Source organism: Myotis davidii, unplaced genomic scaffold (assembly GCF_000327345.1).
Source record: "Myotis davidii unplaced genomic scaffold, ASM32734v1 scaffold71, whole genome shotgun sequence".
Classification (NCBI taxonomy): Eukaryota; Metazoa; Chordata; class Mammalia; order Chiroptera; family Vespertilionidae; genus Myotis; species Myotis davidii.
Genome location: NW_006283588.1, coordinates 1,240,904 through 1,259,776, shown reverse-complemented (window position 1 = coordinate 1,259,776; position 18,873 = coordinate 1,240,904). Strand labels below are relative to the sequence as shown.

At 38.6% G+C, this 18,873-nt stretch overlaps 1 protein-coding gene across 1 annotated transcript in view; it reads left to right on the top strand.

Moving 5' to 3' along the window:
• Nucleotides 1-18,873, top strand: part of LOC102769930 (rho GTPase-activating protein 7) — a 142,186-nt gene that overhangs the window by 11,928 nt on the left and 111,385 nt on the right. Inside the window, exon 2 of the mRNA XM_006753798.2 lies at nucleotides 3,686-4,831. Coding sequence (XP_006753861.1) covers nucleotides 3,809-4,831 — 1,023 coding nt within the window. The 5' untranslated portion in view covers nucleotides 3,686-3,808. The remainder of the gene's footprint in view (nucleotides 1-3,685; nucleotides 4,832-18,873) is intronic.

Here is an 18,873-nt window from a genome sequence, read left to right as displayed (position 1 = left end):
GGAGGGAGGGAGGGAAGAGGGAAAGCGAAAAGGAGGGAGAGTAAATGCCCCCCTCCTCTGTGTTAAATTTTCTGTGGCATTTGTGGCCATGTGAGAACTTATTATCCTTGTTTACATGAGTTTCTACCATAAAGTTGTAAGCTTCTTTAGGAAAGGTAGAATACAGTATATTATTTAGGTTTATATTCCCAATGTTTAGCACAGTGTCTATGTCATTGAATAAATGTTTGTTAATGAATGATGATGGGCAGACAGTGTTGCCATCAGTTCTACAGTACTGCCAACTTGATTTCAGCCACAAGTCCTTCATTTGTATCATGTTCTCCCCGGCTATAGAATGACCAGAAGTGATTATCACCAGGCTCTTCTTCCTTAGGGACAGTTCACTACCAGGCCAAAAAGTAAGGTATGTGTTTATATCCGCAATAAGTTCAAGGGAAAGCATGATCACTTGATATCAGATATACGTCAGTGGTTCTCAATAGAATGTATTCCTTTGATGTCGTTTTTAGTGCAATTACAATTAATTTAAAAATAAATTCTCTATGCTTTGAAGTACTTATTTTATGGAGTGTTAGTGCTACAAAATGAGCCGAAACAATAAATTTGAAATCACTTTGTATCTAAACATCCTATGAAATAATATCACAGACAGTAAAGTTGGACATTTCACAATTATTTTTCAGAAATGTTACATAATTAGAGGTACATACAGTCTCGTGTAATATTAATACAGTGGTGTTTGAATACATGCATTTAAGAAGTGAAAAATCCCCATGGAAATTCACTTCATAAAATCAACACCCTGGAATGACCTATACTTTTCCAGATCCTTCATCCAAATCCTCAGCAGCTGAGCTCATTCTGAATGAAATTGCGTAAAAAGGCTTACCCAAAAAATGTAATAGAAATTTACAAAATAAGTAGTCAGTAGTTAAAAATATAATTTTTATTTTTATTTTTGATTTCAGAGAGAAGAAGGGAGAGGGAGAAAGAGATAGAAACATCAATGATGGGAGAGAATCATTTAACACTGCCTCTTACACAGCCCCTACTAGGGATCAAGCCCACAACTGGGCATGTGTCTTGACCGGGAATCAAACCATGACCTCCTGGCTCATGGGTCGAGGCTCAACCACTAGGCCATACCGGCCAGGCTAGAAATATAATTTTTAATAAGGCATTCTGATGAGGTGGTCCATAGGGAAAGTCAGAACTTTGACAAAGACTTCACATCTTCCTGGCAGGATGGCTTCTAATCAATTCAGATGACTTAGAAAATGAGGCCAATAGGCTGAGACGTGATTGAAAAGAATCCAGTGTTCCATCTCCTTAATATTCTGTTCAGCCTTTAGATGATGGAGGCAGATTTTAACATAAATGTTATAACTCTGAATTTAAATAGGAAGTATGAATATGAAAGGTTGTGGAGATAATTTTTTTAAATCTATCAGACCACAGGATATTATGGGATGAGCACTCAAAATGTAGTGATGGTTGTCATAACAATAATTAGGACATTTTTCTTGAAAGAAAAGACAGTGTACATTCACAGGAATAATTTGAAAATAATCAAAAAACCTAGATTAGAAATTAGGACAGAGTAATTAAGACTATGTTGGAAATATCTAATTTATAATCTCTCTTTGTAGCTAGATTGTCTCAGGACTTGTTGAACTGTCTTCCTGTGATATAAAAATATTGACATACTTGCCAAGGTTGAGTAAAATAAGTTAGTTAATAGTAAGATAAGGTCTTAAAGGCAAATAGTGTAATCTCTTCTCTAAGGGGTTAATAAAACTCTATTTCTTCTTAGTAAAAGAAATGAAGCCAGAATTCAGTCTCAACTGACATGTAAATGAGGCTTAGGAATGACACAGTAATACCACTTGGCATTTCTTAAGTTAGCCCTCTCTTTCTACACTGGATAAAAATAAAGGAAAGAACGCCTCTAAAACAGAACCTCCCTATTACAACCCAAATTTGCCCATAAAAGCGAAATTTGTCTGACCTGCATCTATGCGTTTTTTCCACTTTCTGTAGCCTCCCACACTGTAATGACTTATGCATGGGATTCGGGGTCTTGCTATTTTCTTCTGCGTGGAGAATGAAGGCCCACATGGAAAATGGGAATGCTGACCATTTTCAAAGATGATCACAGACCTCTGAGGGCACCAAAGGGTATCCAGAAAGGTATTTGGTCAGACTGAGGAACCAATTTCTAGTACATTCCTTAACTTCACTGGTCTTCACAGGATGGGAATATTTACCTTTCTGGCATGTGCTTAGAGCTTAGTCAGAATAGCTTGAAATTTTTGGTGAGGAGTCAGTCCTTTTCAATAGCCTGAAGTGACCCAAAACCAGCACAGCAGTTAATCTTGTTTACAACTGAAATCAATAAGCCAGTCCATGTTATGTGCTGAAAGTCCCAATGTGGAGTCAAAACTCGAAGTGTCTGCGTTTTCAATGGGATTTTTCTTTTACAGTCCATGAATTTGCTTTCATTACAGAACAACATTTTGTAAGGCTGAGTTTACGCAGGTATAATTTGTTTCCTTTAACTAAGGTTTGAATCACTCAAGGTAAAAAGTATGGATACCAAGAATGTGTTTATATTCTGACCTTATCTCTGCCTGGTTTTCTTGTTTACTTAAATTTTTATGACCAAATTCTAACAGAAGTATACAAACTAAACTCCATGCAAGCCAAAGAGACTGAAATTTCTGAAGAATTATCCCAATTGTCTTATCATTCTCACATCTTCCTTTTGGTTCCCCTGAATTCCTGCCTACGGAGTTATACATACGACAGATATGTGGAAGGAAGGGGTGGAGGGAGGATCTCATTGCACAGAGACAATGAAGTGTGTTGGCTCTCTCATCCTGGCCTTAGAACCAGGGCCTAGTTTGACTACTGGCTTCCTAGATGTATCTATAACCATGAACAAGTGATTGAATTTCTCTCAGCCTCAATAATGCTAGCTAGAGCCAGTAGTAGCAGGAATACTATGCATGTAAATGTATTTATCCTGAGTCATTGTAAATGGTATGTGCTATGCTTTCTTATCCATGAATTATGTGTAAATATGAGCTAAACTGGATTATTTCATGTTTCTTAGTCACTCCCTGGAGTGAATACATCCTGGGCGTTTGGGATCTGTATTAGTTCTGTCACACACTAATACTTTACAAATGCTGTCTCTATAGCTCAAATTTTGTGTGAACAGTTCCCTGATGGCCTTTGTTGAAATTCAAACCGAACAGCAAATAGATTTCTGTCAAGACTTGTGTTCACAAAAGTCAATGAGGAAAGCATGTACGCTAGCACAACAAGTTTCTTGCAGTGAATTTTATCAAGTATTGCAATCCAAATATTTTCTTACTGAAGTTTTCAATGTTCAATAGTTATATCTGTATTCATTAACAGATTGATCAATCCAGCTGCCTTTTAAAACAATGCCAATGATTATTTTATCATAAATATCCAATGTGAAATTTTCTCCTTACATCAAGCTGCTTCTTCAAGAAGTAATACTATTAAAGTTATTAAACAGAAATTTTACACACTCTCTAATTTGATCTTTCGAGCATAGATGAAGGGCTCTCTTTTCCAAGTTATATTTTCATTTTAGAATCATGTCCTGAACTATATATATATATATCTATATTTTTAAATTTTTTAATAGGTGGTGAAATGAGAACACTCACTCTCTTCTTCAGTCAACGAATGTGAAGTTCTTTCATCAAGTGCCATCTCCTTTTGTCTCACATGGAATGTATTTCTGTATCTGTGGTTAAACTACAATGACATGTCTGTAGCTATCAGGAAGAGAAGCTGGGAAGAACATGTGACCCAATGGATGGGACAGCCTTTTAGTTCTGATGATCATAACACAGCATGTCATCATGGACTCGTAGCTGACAGCTTGCAGGCAAGTATGGAAAAAGATGCAACTCTAAATGCGGACCGCAAAGAGAAGTGTGTTTCGCTACCGGACTGCTGCCATGCATCAGAGCTGAGAGATTTTCCTGGGAGGCCAATGGGTCACATTTCCAAGGAGGTGGATGAAAATGACAGCCAGGAAGGCGAAGATCAGTTTCTTTCTCTGGAAGCCAGCACGGAAACACTAGTGCACGTTTCTGATGAGGGTACCGATTCTGATGTGTATCCTACAGATGATAAACAGATTTTAACTTCCCAAGGGCACGGGACCTCAGACCAACATAGCGTCAAAGGAGCAGGCTCCTTCGTCAAGACGCTGCCCATCACGGAAACAAACCAGGATTCTTACAGCTCCTGGGGAGTGGCTGGTGGAGCTGAATTAGCACTCGTAGAAGAAAGCGGGGAGAGGGAAGTTATTGACATGATAAGTAAAAGCCTGGAGCTTTGTAATGATATAAGCTTAAGTGAAATAAAAGATGCATCCCAAATACATGTATGTGAGTCGTTGCATGTGAACGATATTGTGCCTGAGAAGCAATTGCTTAATTCTGCTGTAATTGCTCAGCAACGGAGGAAACCCGACTTCCCTAAGGAGGAACATGAAAGAAACACCTGCTGTGTAGGACAAGATGAGGTTTTCGCTAGCCCTTGTGCAGACAGGGGACTGCCATTATCAAAAGCAGATCCTGGGGGCTGCCTTCTGCAGCCTCCTTCCTGCACCGGTGGAATGTCCGCTGAAAATGGCCCGCAGAAGAGTGGTTTCTCAGAACATCAAAACAAAAGTCTTCCAAAGGTCAGCGCTGGAGATGGCATGCGGTGTTTACACTTAAAGGAACCTCTGACCACCCAGGAACCCACAGATAACCAAGTCAGACTTCGCAAGAGAAAGGTAAGACCGGTGCGCAGCTTATCTAGCTTTTGGAATGTTGTAAATATCCTTGTTTCCATCGCTTATGATTTTGGTAGCATGAAAGGGATCTGTAGATGTTTCTTTTCCCCTATACTGTAGCTGTGTGACTCAAAGAGTATCTTCTTGGGGATACCATCAAAATATATAAAAATTAAAATAGAATAACCTATCCATTTGGCTAATAATATGTATAATGGTTTATGAACAATCTATTCTGAGACTGTATTGAAGACAGAATTGGTTTCACTTTCTTCAATTGGAATTAAATAACATGAGAAAGCTCACTGTTCAGAGCCCATCTAAAGAGTAACCTCTATTTTTTTTTAATTTAATAACATTTATTTGGGCTTGTTTCCTTTTCCCTCTGAAAAGCATATTTTATCAAAGAAAAGTGGTATAAATTACATGTTAAAAATGACCCCTTTATATATTTATATAAAGGCAACAGTACCCCTGCCCCCCAAATATGCTGATATTATTTTAAATGTTACCCTGGCACATTTGTTATCGATGAGCATATCAACTTTTCTTTAACTCTTTACCCCAAAGGTAATAACTGAAGGTAATTATTTATGCCCAGGTCCCCCGAGTAATCCTGTAGATGTCCTGCTCCCCTAAGTAGTTTCTGGGTGAGGGAAGCAAGGATTTGAGTGGGGCTACATGAAGCAGGGGTTACTTAGTGAACTCTTTAACAAAGTTTGCCATGCTTTTAGGATTTTTCCAAAAATCATCTCACAATGTAGTGCTCTATAATCCTGATGTAAATATAAATGCAATTTCTTCTATAAATCCAATGTGGCCATTGGCATTGCAAAACAATGCAGATTGGACACTTTAGTGTGACATCCTTGCCCCTCTTTCAATATAGTAATAATCCATAATCGCAATTCTAACAAAGCTAATGTTCTCAGTTCTGTTCAACTGAGCTGTCTACCATGAGGAATAAAAATCTCCCACTCTCTTTATGGTGAAGAAATCTGGTTTCCATAAACTGTGGTTTCGCTAACAAACTAGATCAGTGACATGTCATAAGTCAGTTTAAGTGAAGTCAAACACTTTACAGCAAAGATCACTGTGCTCCAGCTATAGGCCAGCAGATCATTCTGTGCTTCTGGCCAACTCTTCCTGCCTGATAATAAGTTGTAACAAAATGCTAATGCTCCATGAAGTTGTTCAGATTGGAATGTTCAGCTCACCTTTTCGGAAATTTCCATATACCCTATCAAATCTGTTGGAGGGAATGCAACAATGACATAAGAAAGTATTAACCGACCTATGACATAGCTCCCCGAAAATAAGACAAACCCTGCCCAACTGCCGACAGAAACATTAAACATTCCAGAAACATATGCTCACCACTTGGACATTTATATCAATACTAAGAATGCTGGAAAGAATTTGCTCTTGGATGTGTCACTATAGCATGGTTGCATTATGAGAGCTGTAATTATATACCATTTACAAGTTCTAACTTAAATACTCTATTTTAAGCATTTCATCATTCTGGAGTGCTATAGCATTATCTGGAGGAACATTTACTTTGACTCTACAACTCACTTGTGATGTCTTGTAATAAACAGTTTTAATAACAAAATTTTATGTTTGGAATTTACTCTGGAAAAGTATGGTTATAGGAGAAGCCTCTAGAACCAAAATGTGTAGGAATTTTTGTTCTATTTGATACTGTTGAGTTAAAATACCTTTGAATTGGCAACTGGCCATTTTAGAACCTTACCAAAAGAAATAATAAAACAATTTCATAAAAAATATATATGCACAAAGATGTTCACAATTGTATTGTGTATTAGTGACAAAAAAAGAAAAAAGCAACTTTCCACCTATAATGTTTAATTATTGCTTATAATGACATGTATATGCCATAGTTAATAATAAAATTTTATGTATAAACAAGGGTACAGTTTGGAATGCTATGCAACCATTAAAAAGATGGAGTAAGATCCGTGTACACTAACTGAATGATGATGTTCATGGCATCGAATATCTGGAAAATGACAGTGCAAGAGCAATATGTGTAGCATATCTCAACCGTATGTGAAAAAATGTGAGGATGCAGATATATAGATATAGATATAGATGATATAGATATAGATAGATATATAGATATAGGTGACATATAGATATAGGCATAGATTTGATATAATTATATGTATGGGTATAAACTCTCTAGTTTAAAACAGTAAGCCTTTTGGAGAGATAGGCGAGCCACATTTTCATGCCTAAGGTATTAGGTGCCGGATTCGGAAAAGACTTTGCTCAATTGCCTCTGTCATTTATACTATTTGTGCACGATAGCTATGGTGACAGCTTTAAGATTAGAGCTTGGAAAGGTAATACAGAATTTGAGCTAATAACATTTCAGTTAGAGAACTTTAATCAGCTCATTATCTGATGGCCGTGTGAGTGAACCAAACCCTTCACTGAATTTATGAGCATGAGTTTTGGGGGGCTTTGCTTTTTTGGGGTCAGCATTCAATCAAGATTCTAAGACTTGAAAAAAAACACCTGAAAACAAAAACAGAGCTTAAAAGAGTGATCCTCAGGCCGAAACCGGTTTGGCTCAGTGGATAGAGCGTCGGCCTGCAGACTGAAGGGTCCCAGGTTTGATTCCGGTCAAGGGCATGTACCCGGGTTGCGGACACATCCCCAGTGGGAGATGTGCAGGAGGCAGCTGATCAATGTTTCTCTCTCATCGATGTTTCTAACTCTCTATCTCTCTCCCTTCCTCTCTGTAAAAAATCAATAAAAAATATATTAAAAAAAATAGTGATCCTCAGAATGTACTGAAATTGCACTCAATTATCATTTCTTGAAGCCTATAAACCTTGGCAGGCATTTATTGTACTATATGATATATTTTTTTCTTGTTTTCCAATGATTTTTTTTCCCATCAGGATAGCCACACATGTATTTTTTTTAGGAGTTTCCATTGAGAGGACTGCATTTGTAGTATATGTAAATATTAACCTTTTAAACTAACAATTCTCCTAAGTATGACGAAATATATCATTAAAGTGAAGCCACTGAAATCAAAGGAAAACCAAATAGATTATGAGCAGACAGTAGAAATGAGCCCTCCAGCAGGCTGAGTGGCATAGGACCAGAGCTTATAGGGTGTGGGTGGGTCTTTGGGGTAAGGCAGCTGGTTAAGAGCAATTCTCAGAGACAAATTCCAAAGCAATCTGGGGGAGGGAGACAGTCTAAGAAGTGGTCTCTGTAAACCAAATGAGATGTGAAGATGGAAACTATCTAGGGCAAGACTTGAGGTTAAACCTTTTTTAGAGAACTCGTATATTTGTTCTTGATGGTGGTTTACTAATTAAAGAGAGGCCAGCATCCAGTCTTCTCTGGGGGCTATTTAAATAGTTCCCAAATTTTTGAATAACCATAATAGTTACACAAATGTATGAACAGATTTTCATTTGCTCACATAAAACATAATCCGTAACACAAAGCAAAATAAACTCCAAAAGAGAATGCAAACACGGTCTGAACTTTGAGGAGACACCTAATTGCACATTTGAACACAAACACTCATCTTCCAACAATAAACTAAATTGTATCATTTATGCTACAGATTTGCCTGCCATCACAGAAAACCAGCATAAAAGTGCCTTGAACATCTTCCTCTCATGTACACATAATAATTGTATATAAGCAGTTCTGGATCCAGGCGTAGGCTCTATGTTTCAAAACGCTCGACCACGGGTGGGAAATGTCCGGCCCATGAACCATATAAGGCCTGTGAAATCATTTGGTCTGGCCCTGTCAAGGTTTTAGGGGTGAGTAAATTAAAGGTTTGACCAAATACAGCAAGCTAATTTTTAAGTTGATAATTTGTATGGCCTGCAAATGATATTATATATCCAAATGGCCCTTGGCAGGAAAAGGTTCCCCACCCCTACCTTAGACCCCTTTGATCTAACTGCTCTGCTACCTTGAGCCCTTATTCATATTCAAGTCCATGGGAAGAAGGGTGGGGATGGCCACACTTCTGTGTGAAGGCGGGCCCAGAAGGTGCACCTTTTTTTTTTTTTTTCCAGAGAGGAAGGGAGGAGAGAGATAGAACCATCGATGATGAGAGAGAAGCATTGATTGGCTGGCTCCTGCACGCCCCCTACTGCAGATTGAGCCTGCAACCCAGGCATGTGCCCTAACCAGGAAGCATGTGCCCTGACCAGGAATGGAACCTCAACCTCCTGGTTCATAGGTCAATGTTCAGCCACTGAGCCATGCTGGCCGAGTGGTACATGTTTCTTTTCCCTTCATATTTCATGTTCTAGAACTTAGCTTCATGGCCACACCCAGCACTCATGGCTCAGAAATGGAGGCTGCATTTTGGCCAACAGCTGTCTGCTAAAGACTATTATAAAGGAAGAGATAACTCACCACATAAATATGAACAATATCTTAACATAAATATATTCCAGGATATTGAGTTGTGCAAGGAATAAACAAGCTGCATATATGTTCTGTGGCATTCTGCACAAACACCTGGTGCTTTAATTTCACACTACAGAATACCTTTCCATAGTAGGAAACTCTTCTGTTTGTTGAAGTAATAGTTATCAAATGCTACACTTTTTCTTGTGGAAAAATTGCCCAGGAGCTAAACATTATACTGTATATACTGTAGTTCATCTCTGAACGTTAATTACCAATGATTGACAAAAATCAAATGTTTTCTTTTTACCCTATTTTTAAAATATGTGTAAATTTAGTAAAAGCACACCCCTATCTAAAACAGTGGTTTCTCAACCTTCCTAATGCCACGACCCTTTAATACAGTTCCTCATGTTGTGGTGACCCCCAATTTCATTATCACAAATTGAACATAATTAACCCTTTTTGGTCCAACATGGAGATTGACTCGACAGACCAGGCGCTAGGAGCAGGTCCAACCTCGAGGCTGAGGTTGACACCGCAAACCGGGTCAACATTCAATCCCGTCAATTAATTTGGACCAGACTGTTTGAATTCCAAAAATAAAATTGGACCACAAAGGGTTAAAGCATAGTGATTAATCACAAAAACAATATGTAATTATATATGTGTTTTCCAACGGTCTTAGGCCACCCCTGTGAAAGGGTCGTTTGACCCCCAAAAGGGTCGCGACCCACAGGTTGAGAACCACTGATCTAAAAGCGCCTTCTCATTCCTTTCTATGACTTTCTTGTTTCGTCTATCTCCTGAATGCCTATATGTAAGCCGTGTAACATGGGAAGGTTAACATTGACTCATGGGTGACACCAAGAACATGGTAAATTATGCAGGAGATAGAATGGACCAAGAATGGAGGCCAGATGACAGAATATAAAAGGGAAGGAAAAACTTGTCTAAGAAACAAAAACAAAAAAGATGGTTAAGACTCCAAAAAAGTATGCTGAATGATAGCAAGACTGCTGGAAGAATTAGAGTTTATCAATAAGCCTGATATTAGAGGACATAGAGAGAAGGAGTAGAAAGTGGGCTAGGGCCCTGGCTGGTTTGGCTCAGTGGATAGAGCATCGGCCTGCTGACTCAGGGGTCCTGGGTTTGATTCTGGTCAAGGGCATGTGCCTTGGTTGCGGGCACATCCCCAAGTGGGGAGTGTGCAGTAGGCAGCTGACGGATGTTTCTCTCTCATCGATGTTTCTAGCTCTCTATCCTTCTCCCTTCCTCTCTGTAAAAAAATCAATAAAATATATATTTTTTAAATAGAAAGAAAGTGGGCTAAGTATATACAGAGTGGGGCAAAAGTAGGTTTACAGTTGTGAGTACACAAAACATGGAGTTTATTCTTGTATTATTACCTATTGATTATTGCATTATTTTCCATGCGAACATCTGTAAACCTACCCTTGCCCCATTGTGTATAGCTTGTAGATAGATTCATAGTAACAGTATAATTTATACTAAGGGCTTATTGAGCAGATGGTATTGTTTTGTTTTGTTTTAATATATTTTTATTGATTTCAGAGAGGAAGGGAGAGAGAGATAGAAACATCAAAGATGAGAGAATCACTTATTGGCTGCCTCCTGCAAGCCCCCCGCTGGGGATTAAACCCTCAAACTGGGCTAGTGCCCTGACCAGGAATCGAACCCTGACCTCCTGGTTCATAGGTCAACACTCAACCATTGAACCACACCGGCCAGGCCCCACTATGTCTTTTCTGGTTAATGTCACTTTGAGGAAGTTTGGAATGGAATGGAGTGGAGAGGAGACGACAAGAATAAGAGAATGAACAGAATAATAGGATAGGAGAGTAAGGGAGTTTGCTGAGAGAGTATCAGACAACAATAAATTTCCTTTTGATTTCTATTGTGAAAACCACATAAAGTAGGGAGCTTTGTTGCCAGGTGCCTTTAAGGCGGAAAAATATCCTCTGAATGAAAGCAATTAGATCTGAACTTTTCTTGTTGCGGCTATTTTTTTAAGTAGTTATGAAGTGTGATGGGCCTCCGTTCCAACAGAGACTTGGACCAAAACTGCAGATTTACATTATTAGCAACAAGATCATTAATAAGTTCGCATTTACCCAACATCAGTTTTTATTGGAGCACGAATTAATACATTTTTATGATGTTATTTTAAATAATTTATAGGTATTCCAGAGCCAATTGCACCTTAGAGGCTATGGTAACAGTGAAACATTTAGTTTCTTCCGCATGGATTTCTGTTACCATAAACCAGGACCAACTTATTAATCTTTTAATACCAACAAAACCACCATAGATGTTGGCTGCCTCCCTCGAAGAAATGCCAATATCCACAAAAGTTGGGATAACTAGCATACCCTACATCACAGGGCACTGCCTCTGTTATCTGAGCACTAAACCCATCAGACTCTGTTTGTTTTCTGGCTCATGTTCTTAGAAATAAAGTCCTTCCCTACTGCCAACATGATCTCTATTCCACAGATAATTTTCTAACTGTTGAGAAAATTATAGTGCTACGTTGGAGATAACCTCACAATTTTCAAAGGAAATATAAGCAAATAGGAAAGTACACTTGTATTCTTTCTTCAGTTCTGTCTCTACATTGGTGTAGGAATAAAACTAGTGATTAATGAACCTCTTCAATTTTGGGTTCTATTTTTTGAGCCAGTGAAACTTCAAAAGGATTTACTGCTTTTTATATACATTACAAGTTAACCCAGATATTTAAAAAAAATTCAAATGGCATAATTATTTGGTCTAGAAAATGAATAGCTTGGTTTGAGCTTGATTTTCTAACCAAGCGATTAAGCTGGGATGAAGAGAAAGAGCACAATCTAAATTGAAGGTGCTATTTAATCTTCCTGGGCCTTATATGTCCCTGAAAAATTGAGGTGAGTCCTACTTCAGAAGACTGTTAGGAGCATAGATGAGATAGAAAATGTGATGAAATAGCTACATAGTACAACCACAAGAATGATCCATTTTTTAACCAAAATTTGAGATAAGGATTTGACAGGTAGATAACAGAAGAATTGCAGAACACTATGTGGGAATAGGTCAAATTCTAGCAAAGTCTATATTCACAGCATATTACTTAGCCAGGGTCACTGAGTACTCTAGTTCAGTGATGGCAAACCTATGACACGCGTGTCAGAGGTGACACACAAACTCATTTTTTGGTTGATTTTTCTTTGTTAAATGGCATTTAAATATATAAAATAAATATCCAAAATATAAGTCTTTGTTTTCTATATGTGACACGGCACCAGAGTTAAGTTAGGGTTTTTCAAAATGCTGACACGCTGAGCTCAAAAGCTTCGCCATCACTGCTCTAGTGGAGGTTTGCAAAGTGCTGCATAGCTCATGGGAAAGCTCCACAGCTTCTACCTACAACAAAGTAATTAAGCCATTGAACTCAAACTGCTTCCTTCACTGAGAGCTTTGTAATCTTGTACGTTACTTACTCTCACTGTGCCTCAGTTTTTTTATCTGTATAATGGGATACTTCACTCTGTTTTTAGGAAAAGTAGATAAATGAATATATAAAATAACTAAAACAGTGCCTGACACATAGTAAACACCATGTGACTTTAACTAGTAATAGATGTTATTATTTGTTTGTTTACTATATTTGCCCTAGTTATAGATCTGAGAGTAATGTATAAAGCCCAAAACTATGACAGGAAATTTAAGAATAAAATAAGTTTACCTAAAAATATTTTTACATATACATATGTAAATCATATGCATAAATAAATTAATTTTAAATACCTGCAGTAAGCAAGCACAATCTGATACAGTATTGGGCTCCCTGCAGTAAATAAGCCTCTTTACTGAGGCTTGGAGGAGAGGAAGTGAACAAACACACAGGAATTAGGTGGAAGCTACCTGCCCCAGGGATATTAGTAAATTGGCTGATGGTGCTCTGCTCCCACGTTTCTAAAGGAAGTGCAAAAGGAAACCAACCGGAAGCAGGCTCAGCTCTGTGATAAATATCACCTTTGAGGTTTGTGGATCATTTTCTCCACCTCCCCCTTCCCCCAAAGGCACAGGAAAGTGGAGTTTGAGTCAACACAGCTGACCAGTGCTACCTTAAGAAACAAACAGTTAAGTGTCACAGGAACTCACTCATTTGTGGACTCTAATGAACAATATCAAGTGATGAACAAAAATAGATCCAGATACATAGAAGCATCGAACAGACTGTCAAACCTCAGGGGAAGGCAGGGGAGGGTAGGCAAGGGGTGGGGAGGATGAGATGGGTAAGAGATCAACCAGAGAACTTGTATGCATATAATGGACACAGACAGTAGCGGGGTGGAGTCCTGGGCTGGGAGAAGACCATGGGGAGAAAAGGAGACATATGTAATACTTTCAACAATAAAGAATTAAACAAACAAAAAGAAACAAACAGCTGAGCTGAGTGCAGAGTAGTTATTTTTCACAGTATGTAGAGGGGACTTTGTTAATTCATTCCTCAATAACATCTTGGCATTTTGTCTTCATTTTGTGGTAAGAGGGTAACATGAAGTTGAATGGTCTGTCACATCTTCTTTTACCCAACAAGCAAGACATTGTTCAGTTGACTAGACTCTGATAGGCAGCAACCTACAAACCAATATGGGATGAGGCACGGAGAAGTTGCTTTTCATAGGTTCATAGAATGTTCCAGCTGGAAGAGACTTTAAACATCCTTGCTTTTCCCTATAACTGGAATAATGTGTGTGTATTGACAAGGCCAAAGAGCTGTAATTTAGTGCGTTAATGGTGGTATGTACTGTTATCAATACAAACTTGCTGCCCTGCAGAGAAGATGCTGAGTTGCATATTATCATGGAAAAGCTATAATTTTAAAGTAATCAGGAAGAATTGGCCAACAGCGCAATGGAACATAAACCTAATATTAAGGGTTTTTTTGAATGATGAAAGGAAATGTTTTATCCTTCTATTTCAGACATTTGTCCACTTTATGTGCGTGGGGGGGGGGGGGCGGGGGGGAAAAACAGCTTTAAGAATTTAACTACCATTTCAGGTATATGCTGACAAAAATATAAAATAAAATATTAACTGAAAAGAGAATCTAAAATGAAACTTGCTTTTCTCAGCTTCTCCTGGTTTCTAGGTTTACAATAAAAAGTTGCTGTTTCCTGAGGCATGATTTTCATTTAATTCAATTATTCTGTATTCTTTTCCTGTGATCAACCTAGACTTTTATCATAAATATTATCTCTATCCACTTAGAAGTTACAAAGTGCTTTCTCTCAGATGTCCACAGTGTTTGGGTTGAGGCATGATAATTTTAAACAAGCTGAAAAGTATTTCAAACAAGTTCCGTACTGTGAGCAATCATTAAGAAGGCCAGGGGAGAAAGGCAGCTAGACAGTGAATTTCAGTAGGATCACCATGTGATTTTTTTAAAACATATTAGTAATTATGTAAATCACTAAATTTTTATACTGAAAATTCTGTCTAGACTAGAAACAAGAAAGCATGCTCAGCTATATGTCAGCCTATTCTGGGCAATTTAAAGTGGAAATAAATCTGTTTCTCCCATTTTCATACGCAATCACTTACGGTTATTGTAATCCTAAATTTCCCACCCTGACCACTGAGACCATTTATTTTCTTAATAGAGAATAAACAGGCAATCAGTGTATTGCTCACAGTCAGCCAGCTGATGGTGAAATGTAATCACTAACTTTCCCATCAGTCTTTTCAGTTTGAAGAGGACAAAATTTACTCAAGAGATGTCAATAGATAAGTCACTACATCGATATAGTGAGTGATGCCTGTGGCTGGCTGCTCCATATTTGTGCCTCTGATACTCCTTCCAAGATGAAGCTCTGGTATAGTGCGGAGAGTCACAGCAAACCTTCTTAAAGGCTGGGGACGTACAGAAAAACATGATTGCTGCAGGCTCAGGGAGGGGACATTTCTATGCTGTGTGTTATCAACCTACATTAAAGTCCCTTCAAATCCATTGTTTATGCTGTGAGACTAAACGAGAATACTGCGAATAATAAAAAGGGCTACACAGGTTTTCTATACAATACAGGTGCTCAGGGAAGAAAAATAAAAGTCAGTCTCTACTAAGTAGAAAATAGTAGAAGTGTGTGAATAGAACCCAGGAACACTGCTATTGGAGGGAAGATAAAGGAGCCACAAAGTCACACTTAAAATACCAAAGAGGTGAATAATCCCCTCGTCTAGGGATTTATGTGGTGGTGTTTCTACCTTTCCAATCCAGGAGAGTTATACGTGACTGTGTTCCCAAGTAATTGTTACCATTTCAATCACTTAACAATAAAACTTGATTCCGGAAGAACGATTAGCAAATTATCAAATAGCGCCCACTGAGGTTGCCCTCCAGGCCACTTTCAGAGGCCAGGTCATCTGTCTTCTGCATGTCAGTCAATAAGCACCTGCCTGCTATGGCCAGTGGGTACCCAGGTGAGAAGCAGCCGACATGCCCTGCCCTTCATTCTCCTGGAGGAACTGCCCATGTTCAAAGTGACATATTTCCCTTCTCCCACTGCTGCTGCCTTCTTGCTTTCTGCACGAATCCCCTTAACACTTTGAAAACACCCTTCTGCACTCCTAACCTTCTCTTTGAAACCAAATGAACTTAAACAAGTACATACAATTAAGAGTGGGCCGTGTGCAACATCTACCACCCAACAGCCAGCCACATCCTTTCCCTTCGGAAGGAATGCAAAATATCCAGATTTCCTTGGCTGCAATGCAAATGAACGTGCAGCCATAGCTCTAGGAACTAAAGGAAATCAATCCATGCAAAAGTTATATTTCACAAACTCAAAATGTTCATTCAAACCTGCTGTTAGATTTGTATTGTTATGTGACTATACGTACCTGTGGCTAGTCCTAGTTTTAGAAAGTTCAGATGAAACCTTAGAATGCAGAAGTGCACCTGTGCATTTAGCAGATGTTAGTGATGGTTTTGAAAATAGCAATTCTACATCCTCAGTATTTCTCATCCCAATCTCTTATATCCCCCACCATCTCTTGCTCTAATGACTGCAGCAACATCCTAACAGTTTCTTTGGAGTCTGTCCTAATCCCCCAACGATCTATTCTCTGCACTGCATTCCAAATTATTTTTACACAATGCAAATCTGTCCCTCTCCCCTCCACAGATTTAAAATACCAATATTCTAGACTGGCTGGCGTGGCTCAGTGGTTGAGTATCAACCTATGAACCAGGAGGTCAAGGTTCGATTCCCAGTTAGGGCACGTGCCTGGGGTTGCAGGCTTGGTTCCCAGTGGGAGTAGCCAATCAATGATTCTCTCTCAACATTGATGTTTCTATCTTTCTCTTCCTCTTCCTTTCTCTCTGAAATAAAAAAATATTTTTTTTAAAAAAAATAAAAAATAAATAAAATACTAATATTCTAGACACAGTTTTCAAGGACAGTCACAATCTGGGCCTTGATTGCCTACAAACTGTAATTTTTGTACATTTCCTCATCATGTTTTATAGCCACATTAAACTTCTCTGAATTACTCATCATTCTCTCTCATCCAGAAAGCTCTCCCCAGACCACCTTTCTACTCTTGCCATTCCTTAGGTTTCATCTTACATGTCATTTCCCCCAAAAAGTCTTCTCTGAACCCCTCAGACTGAATTGGGGCCTCCTTCCTGATATTCTCTGTGGTACTCTAAGCCCCTGTGTGGACCCTAGCATCGCGCCACACTGTGTTGAAATGATCTATTCATGTATCCATGTTGTACTGGTGTAACAGTTCCCCCCCACCTGCCCCCCATAAAATAGTACGTGCATGTCCTAACCCTTGGAACCTGTGAACATGACCTTGTTTGGGAAAAGGGTCTTTGCAGATGGAATTAAGTTAATGATCTCAAAACAAAATTATCCTGGACTAGCTGGGTGGACCCTAAATCCACCACCAAGTGTCCTTATAAAAGACAGAGAGGAGAAAACACAGACACAAGCAGAAGGCCAGGTGGAGATGAAGGCAGGCAATGGAGTGACGCAGCCACCAGCCCAGAAACCCCTGAAGCCACCAGAGCTAGAAAAGGCGAGAACAAATCCTCCCTTGGAGCCTCCAATACAGCACGGCCCTGCCAACTCCCTTTCATCTCTAACCCCAGGGACTGCAAGAAAATTTTTTTTTCGTTTTAAGGCACTAAGTTTGTATGCGTAATTTGTTATAGCAGCCTTGGAGAACTAGTGCACATACCTACACGCCAAACTAAATTATTCAAAGGCAGGAACTAGCATACTCATAACTTACTCACCATTGTCCTATGAATGCCGACCACATGCCTGGCATGTGTGCACTGATTACACTTCTGTAGAATGGGTATGTGAGCGAAGACAAGCACAGAATTCTGAGCATCATCCTAGTGCACATAATAATTACACTTTTTACTATCTTCCTGTTCCAGTAAAATCTCTTAATCATCTCGGGCTATATTTTCTCATCTTTAATGTGACCTGATAGCTCTTTGGAAATTTTAATAAAAAATAAATGTAAACTATAGCGAGTAATATGAGGACATTTCTACATAAAAATGTACCTTTTTTTGTTTGAGGGTTTGCCTTTAGACTGGAGCTGAGAGTTTATACCTGTAACCAGAGCAAAGGTGAAGAATATGGAGAATGTTCTCTGCTTGTAACTCTGCTAGTCACATGCTCATGCTTTGTAGATGCAATTCTCTCGTATTCCTCTGAGAATACTAATTATAATAGTCATTTCATGTGAGGCTTAGAGGTTTGTAATGTGTTGTTGGTATTACCTTTTTGTACAGCAGTCTGTTTTCCTGCTACTGATTTTTCTTGAAGTTTTAGTGATTTCAGTTGACCTTTCCAGGTTCTGACTAAAGAAAATTGGTTAGAATAGGTGACTGGCATATGATCTCTCTGTGATTCTTGTAGGAATATACTATTTATGTTCTCACTTCTCATGTGTCCACCCTATCCATATGCTCAATTCGGCATGAGGAGGAACTATAAGAAATTCCTTGCTATCTTTTTGGATTCCATTTATTCTACACGTTATAATCAAATTTAACCTTTGTAAGGAAACTTCAGCATATAGTTATTTCCCTTCATAGACAATCTAACCAATCTCTTGATTTTTTTCAGATGAAGACCATATCTCCCAGCTTGTATTTTAAAGCCCCCTATATTTACTCTTTGTTAAAATGTTAAGCTTACTTTCAGTTCTCTAATGAGTCTGGTAGCAATGCACTACAAATCCTTACTCTGACCACCATGTGCTCTGAGGGTGTCTTAGCAGTCACTCCGTACATCTATTGCCTCATTCTAGCATTTACTACTTAACTGTTTCAAACTCACTCAATTTTCTTGAAGTTCCCAAATCCACATATTCCTTCCCCTCTCCCTGAAAAATGTCTTCCCTGAGAATAAAAGTAAAATGAGTGAAAGTTCATAATTCTTTTCAACTTAATTCAGGATGAATCTAATAAATGCCAGAATTTGGTGGTCTTTTATACACATTGAGGACAGAGGCTATGTACTTCCCCTGTGTAATCTCAGGGATCAACATGACATAATGAGAAACAGGAAGTTGTCTAGGGGATG